This window comes from Tupaia chinensis, unplaced genomic scaffold (genome assembly GCF_000334495.1).
Source record: "Tupaia chinensis unplaced genomic scaffold, TupChi_1.0 Scaffold000238_1, whole genome shotgun sequence".
NCBI classification, from domain to species: domain Eukaryota; kingdom Metazoa; phylum Chordata; class Mammalia; order Scandentia; family Tupaiidae; genus Tupaia; species Tupaia belangeri.
In genome coordinates, this window is record NW_006159716.1 from 7,918,323 (window position 1) to 7,925,990 (window position 7,668).

General features: G+C 50.6%; 1 protein-coding gene across 1 annotated transcript in view; it reads right to left on the reverse strand.

Moving 5' to 3' along the window:
* Positions 1-5,130: 5,130 nt before the first annotated feature.
* PIM1 (Pim-1 proto-oncogene, serine/threonine kinase) overlaps positions 5,131-7,668 on the reverse strand; it is a 4,808-nt gene continuing 2,270 nt past the window's right edge. The window contains 2 exon segments of the mRNA XM_006148625.3: positions 5,131-6,638; positions 7,360-7,536. Coding sequence (XP_006148687.1) covers positions 6,481-6,638; positions 7,360-7,536 — 335 coding nt within the window. The 3' untranslated portion in view covers positions 5,131-6,480.

A 7,668-nucleotide genomic window follows, 5' to 3' on the forward strand; every position in this document is an offset into this window, starting at 1 on the left:
AAAAAAAAAAAAAAAAAAAATAGTAAAGTCAATGCACAGACAATGCAGCACAGCGAGTGATGTCTGGAGGAGGCGGGGGATGGACTAGAGGAGGGTCACGAGATGGAGGGAGGTCATTCTACTCGACCTCCCTGAACCGGGTGGAGGGCTTCGCTCTCGGCCGTCGTCACAGCAGCAGGCCGTGTTCGGCCCCACGTCGGAAAAATAGCATGAACCTAGGACGATGATGAGTGCGATTCTGCGATCGGATGTCCTGTTACAATAAATAGAAATAAATAAAGACAGCCTCTCCGCTTGACCCTAGTTCTGCTTATTTTTGCACTTCCTCCCACAGAGTGCTGAAGGGTCACTGCAACCTCGCTCTTGGCAATCGGGGTTAGTAGCGCAAGGCTGGGCAGGAAGTGAGCTGGGGGGTGAGGCCATATCTGCTTTAACACTGTTCTCGATAGGTCCTTGTGGTGAGGGTTTCCAAGAACCAGCTCAGCAGTTGAAGGAGCTGAGCAACATTTACAAGAAATGCGCCCCTGCCCCACCCAGCCCCCCTGGCCCCCTTCTCCTCCCTTCGCCGTCTCCAGCCCTTCCTCCCCACCAGGCCCGAGTGGAGGAAGGTTCACGGGGGCAGTCATGGATAGCGCCACAGACCGGAACCGCTTCCGTGACCGCCGGAGTCTAGGGAAGAACCCACCTGCCCGCCAGCTCCTGGGCCCTGCGGGACCTCGGGAGGCCGAGGCCACACCAGCGCCCGCGGGCGGCAGTAGCAGAGCGGCGATGAACCTGCACTCCTGGGTCCACCTTCTCCTCTGGCGGCTTCCTAGTATGGGCTCTTTGGCATGAAGGTTAACTGCACTGCACCTCAGTTTTCCCCATCTGTAAAATGGGAAGAAATAATAGCATGCACCTCGCGGAGCGTGCGAGGTTAAGAGCGTTAGCACACGCGCAGAGTGGGCCGTGGTGCCGGGCACGTTACGGAATGAGTGTTGGCTGTTACACCCAGAACTCTGTGCCTGGCGGCGGGCCGCGGCCATGAAAGGTGCAGCTGAATGGTGAGACCATGATCTAGGGCGCTGGCTACAGGCCTTTCCTGTACGGGGCCAGTCTCCAGTGCTTTTGCTGGCCACACTGTGCCAACTGCTCAGCTCTGTCATGGTGGCAGGAAAGCGCCACGTGAAACGATGGACTTCATTTACAAACGGGCAACGGAAGTTCAAGTGATCTTATGTATCTAGGACCTTATTCTTCATTCTAGCCTGTTCAACCATTTAGGAACGGAAAAGCCAGTCTTCGCTCACAGGCTGTACGGGGTGAGGGGGGGGGTGCTGGAGTCAGCGAGCAGCCCCAGTGTGCTGATTCCTCCTCTAGTGGAGGGGGAACCACTGAGTCCTTCTATTTGCAAGTTCAGCGTCTTACTTTACAAGTGAACGCATGGAGGCTCATCATTCAAAATCCAGTTGAAATGCCACCTCCTCTTAGAAGCCTTCCCAGATCTCCTCAGCTAAGGACAGTAATAGTGCCAACTGCTGCCACCTCTGTGATCACCACGAATGTGACAGGTCTTCAGAAAGATCATGAGAAATGCACATGATGAAAAACCTAGGCATGGATTCCAATTTTTCTTGGCACCAAAATAAACTTGTATGTAATTCTGTTTTCCAAAGAACTTCTTAACATTTTTCTTGCCAGAGGGCATGTGTGCTTGCAGAGAGAGAGAGGCAGGAGAGAATGGGACAGGAAGAAAGCTTCCTCCGTGGGGCGTAGTCACACTGCAGTCCCCATCCATGTCTCCATCCCGTTGGGACTTGGGGCACGCACACACACACCTGTGTGCTTCTCAAGCTGCTGGGGCTGGGACTTGAACCGTGGGATCAGCCATGTAGGATGTAGTTGCCTTAACCACTAGGCCACAGGCTCCTTGACCTTTATTTATTTTTTTTTTAGTTTGCTATAGGACACACGTGTTCACAGGAGACAGACAGAGACAGAGAGGGGAAATGAGAAATCACCCCTCCAGGGGGTGCCCATGCCTCAATCCCTTCTACTCTCAGGATTTGGGGTGCTCATTTTCACATGCCTGGCATGTTTTTCAAGCCACCGGGACTCAATGGTGTAGACGGCCTTGTGAGATCCAGCCCTCTTACCCATCATGCCACCTGGCTGGCCCTCCAAGAACTTTTTGAATTCTCCTCCTAGATTCATCAATTTAACATTTTTATCACGAAATATTTCAGGCAAATCAGAAGGTATAGTGAAGACTAATACACAGGCTGACTTCCGTGGTGCAGTGTAACACGCTTGGCCATGGCGCTAAGAGCCACGTGCCAACTGCAGTCCTAGTCTCTGGCCTGTTTGACCTGGAAACATGCCTGCTGGGTGCACAGGTGCCCAGAATGCTGGCAGGTGCAGGATAGGAGGAAGGGGATCGCTGTGTGACCGAGCCCTGTGGAGGGGCTTCCTCTCTCTTGGGTATGTGCACACGGTCTATCATGAATTAAAAACAACAAAAAAAAAACAAAACATTTTTGTCTTCACCTAGTCACCACCTCTTTTCCTCGTCCCTAGAGGTAACAAGCAGCACCCTAACTCTGAAAATGTATCATCACCCTGGACTTTGTCCTTTCACAGCACGTGTACGCATCTAGAAACAGGAGATCGTAAAAAAAAAAAAACAAAACATTTTTGTCTTCCCTAGTCACCACCTCTTTTCCTCGTCCCTAGAGGTAACAAGCAGCACCCTAACTCTGAAAATGTATCATCACCCTGGACTTTGTCCTTTCACAGCACGTGTACGCATCTAGAAACAGGAGATCGTATGTGTGTGCGTGTTCCAGGACATCAGTTACGTAATGCGATCCCCTAATAACCCGATCAGGGAGAATCTCTGTTTAGAGATTGGTCTCACGAGGTGTAATAACTTGCCCGGGCATCCGGCTAAGTAACAGCAGTAAAACCTAAGCTCAAGGCTGATTTCTAAGTCAACACCACTGCATTCCGTATATTCCAGTGGACACGGCATTGACCTCACCTCACCTTATTTACTTCTTTATTTTATTTCTTCATTCATTTATCTTAATTTGACCAGAGAAAGACACACACACACACAGAGAAGGAAAGTCAGAAAGCAAGTCACCAGGTCCAGGACTCGAACTGTGGTTGGCCATGTGGCAGTGTTCAGCACCTTATCCACCATGGCACCCGCTGGTCCCTGCTTTTTTTTTTTTTTTTTTAAATAATTATTTTGGGACCAGCTGTTGGTGTAATGGCTATGTCACTGGACTCCCACTATTCCTTCTCCACCATTCTAGAGAATTTGGGATTTGGGGCACACACACACACACACACACATACACACACACAACCCTGGCATGCAACTCCTCATTTTCCTAGAGGATGTTTGAGCTTGCCAGAGAGACAGAGAGACAGAGAAAAGGAGAGAAGCGCCTCTCACAGGGAATGGTCACACCGCCATCCCTTTCCCTCCGTATCGCCTTTCTTTCCGGATTTGGGGCACACATACACACACACCCAGTGTGTTTCTTTTCCTTTCAAGAATTATTTTAGTTAACTTTATTTATTGTTGTTATTATTATTATTTGTTTTAATTTAACCAGAGGAAGACAGAGAAAGACAAAGTGAGAAAGAAAGCCAGCAGGTCCGAGACTTGAACTGTGGTCAGCCATGTGGGCATCCACCAAGTATGTTTCTCAAGGCACCAGGTCTGGGACTCAAACGGTGTGGCTGGCCATGCAAGATTTAGCTGCCTCACCACCAGGCCACAGAGATGGCCTGATTCCTAATATCTTAGACTCAATCGAAGCACAAGCCATATTTCCTCAAAAAGACGCCTTCTTCCTTCATCCCTACCAGTCTCGATAGATGAGGAAATTGCCAGAAACTCACTTCAAGAGAGGGAAGGGTAGGGTTTTGCTCAATTTCATTGTAAGTTTGGAGCAACTTTTAATTGTTTAAATGTCAGCTTTTACTGGAAAGGATGAAACATGCAACTTTCAGACTCCAAGAGGTTGGTTGTGTGTAAGGGGGGGGGTGTGGGGGGGAAGGGACGTAACAGAAAAAGGGAACCTCAGAAAATCAGCCCCCAGAACCAAGATATCCTTCCTCTTTGCAGCCACATCGGGGTTGAGCTGGGGTTTGGGATCCACTGGAAGCGTAAGGATGAACAGATCCCAGAAGCCATGGAGGCGTGAAGGGTATTTCGGACAGGACTCTCGAACACCTACAAGCGTGCAAACGGTGTGTGGATGCACCGAGGTGGGGGGAGAAAGGGGACCCACAGAGGGTGGAACTTGGTCACTGCTGTGGATGCTGATAAGGAGACAAGGAACTGGACCAGCAGATGGCGTGGAGGTTCGGGTGGCTGGATTCCACATGGCCAACTGCGGGGCTCCAATTCCCAGACTGTTGGCTTGAAAGACACGAGGTGTGGGGCTGCCGAGCAGTGCGGTGACTAAGGCACTGGACTCCCACGATGGCTGACCGGTTTGCCTTGGACCTAGCAGCTTGCTTTCTCACTTTCCCTCTTTGTCTATCTCTGGTCAAATTAAAAATTAAGTAAATAAATACAATTAGGGACCAGCAGTTGGTGTAATGGCTATGTTGCTGGACTCCCATGTAGCCGACCGCGGTTGGAGTCCCAGACCCAGAGGCTTAAACTCATGCCAGGCGTGTGTGCCCAGGATCCCGAGAATGGAGAGGGGATTGCAAGGTGGCCAACCCCCTGGGGGGTGATTTCTTTCACTTCCCTTCTGTCTCTGGCAAGCACACATGCCCTATAGTGAAACTATCACTTGGCCATGCATTTGTCTGGAAAAGGAGCTCCCTAAGTCCCATTAAAGGAAACTGGGTCTGCAGGTCCAACAGGTGGGGTGGCAAGGGTGCTGGACTTCCAAATGGCCAACCACGGTTTAAGTCCTGAACCTGGTAGCTTCCTTTCTCACTTCCCCTCTCTCACTGATCAAGCTGGAAAATAATATTAAAATAATTCTCAAAAAAAAAAAAAAGTTAACTGGGTATAGTCTTCAAGTTCCCATTCTACACATACAAGGCTTGTCACTCAGCAAGTGCTCAGGAAATGTTCATCAGCCTGGGTCTGCCCGGACAGTAACGAGAAGCGACAAGTTAAGACAAAAAGATTTTATTCAAAAAACGCCAAGTATAAAAAAAAAAAAAAAATAAGATCTCTTTTATTCCCCTGTACAGTATTTCACTCAGATAAAACCAGCAGGCTACATGCTGCTCAAAACACAGCCCCAGAGAGGATCCGGAAGGCACACCATCCAGAACTGCTTTTTCTTATCTCTACCCTATGTACACGAGTCAGCAATGCCATCCCCCACCACCACGGAGCCCGACCCACTGGGGTAAGTGGGTGCGGAGCCCCGCGGAGTCAGGGAGCTGTGGCAGCTGTCCGGCCTGAGTCCCATCACCCCACAAACAGAGCAAGCGTTGCAGCCCTCCCCGAAAGGTCCCCAAGTCAGAGGAGGAAAGGAAGGAAGAAAATGAGGGCAGCAGCTGTGGAAGCTTGGAGCAGGAAGGGAACCAAATAAATAAATAAATAAATACATAACATTGACCTCCAGGTTAGAATGCTCATCTTTCAAAACCAGAAAAAAAAAAAAGAGAGAGAGAGAGAAACAGGTAAAATAACTTAAAGGCAACACTTTTTTTTAAAAATTAGATCAACTACAATCCTTTTGTAGACTACCATGCCGACTGTACACACATTTACAGCTTTTCCGTTGATTTGCATTGTTTGTGCATTTTTTGTGTGTGAGGTCTTGGCTTGGAAACAGTTAAGTAAAAACTAAAGAGGAAGACCAGTTCGCTCCGAGTTTTACTAAGAGAGGCAGGAAAAGGGCAGGTGGCTCAGCGTTTGGCCCTGTAGCCTCTTCCATGGCACCTTTCATGTAAAGGAGAGGGGAGGGGGAGAAAAACAGGGAACCAAACCCAGGCAGATTTTTGGAGAAGCAGCAGGAAAGAGGCAAGTTCAAGTATTTCTCCCAGCACAGCCGGAGTCCCCACAGAAGGCACTCAGAAGAGTCGGAAGAGGTGACAGGAACTTAAAATGGTGCTAGTCCTATCCCATCCCAACCTGTTCCCCCCCCTCCCCGACCCATCGCGGCATTCAGCAGAGCTCAGGACGAAGGGGACAGTTCCATGGTGGGCTCCGACCCACCCCCACCCCCCGCCCCCCAGGGAATTTTCAGAGCCCAGCCAACGCCCGGACATCTACGGGAAGGAGAGAGCATCTACGGGAGGGGTTGAGGCCTAGGACGCCTGGAGCGGAGTCTCTTCCCCCCTTGGGAAGCAGCCTCCAGGCCCTGGGGTCTGGAATGAGTTGTAAATGTTGTTCCTGTATCAAGCACTGTCCTGCTTGGCGGGAAGTGTTCTCTGGTTCTCGGAGACAGAGGCTTCCCCTCCCTGGGGCATCTGACAGGGAGGGAAGGACCTGCCCTGCCCGAAAGGCTGCTATTTGCTGGGTCCTGGAGACAGGCTGTGCAGGTGGATCTCAGCAGTTTCCTGGGGTAGGAGGACGTCTTGCATCCACGGATGGTTCTGGATTTCTTCGAAGGACGGCCTATCAGATGGTCTCAGGGCCAAGCACCATCTAATGAGATGCTGACACTCTGCAGAAAGCAAAACAGACAGAGGTTATGAATGACTCAACGTGGTTTTATAATGCAAACAGCTTTGCAATTTGCTTCCCAGAGGCCTGCGAGTCTGGGGGTCTCAAGGCCTGCAGGCACTTCCCAGAACACTGCCAGGTGCTCTTCAGTAGGAAGGGGTGAACTATATCTGGATCTTCCACTCCGCGTTCAGCTAAAAAATGGCTTTCCCCTCTTAAACCTGTGGTTTTCAAACTTCAATAGCTGGGGCCTTTCCCACGACACCCACTCACCAGAAATAGGAAAGATGATGACAAGGGATTCTGGTGAGACGCCGCTGAGCGCAAGGAGGTGATTCAATCGCTCACAGACTTACAAACACGAACACGCCCACAGTGAGGTCACTGAAACCGCAATATTTAGAGCTACCGCCTTAAGGGCGAGAGCTACGAGACCTCAACTTGTCATTCCCTGGCAAAGCCACCAGGAGCTGCGGGATCAGGTCTCTGTTGGTACCAAGAAATCTTCCCGAGGAACCAGATTCTTCTCTTAATATGTTCACACATGTGCTCTACATTCATCCTCTGGCCTCCCCAAAGCAAGATCACACGGATTCTGCTAGCCAGGCATCATGGCATGGCCCGGGAAACGAACTTCTCCGGAATTTGAACCCTGGTCCTGGGGAACCCACAGCCCTGTGATTCCTCTTTTTCCCTGAACAAGGGGCTACCAAGAAAAATACCTGAAGAGACCCTCTGCCTGAAGAAAACCTGGCCCCGGATGATCTCCTCGTCGTGCTCGAAAGGGATATCTCCGCACACCATGTCGTAGAGCAGGATCCCCAGGGACCACACGGCCGCCGACCTGCCGTGGTAGCGATGGTAGCGGATCCACTCTGGAGGGCTGTACACTCGGGTCCCTGGGAGCCAGGGGAATAGAAGGGAAAACACGCTTCTAGCAAAAATAAACACAGAGCCTCCGGGTGGGAGCGCTCCTTTTCAAACACTCCACCTGCCCCCTCTCTGGAGTTGGGTGCGCACCCCATTTCCCA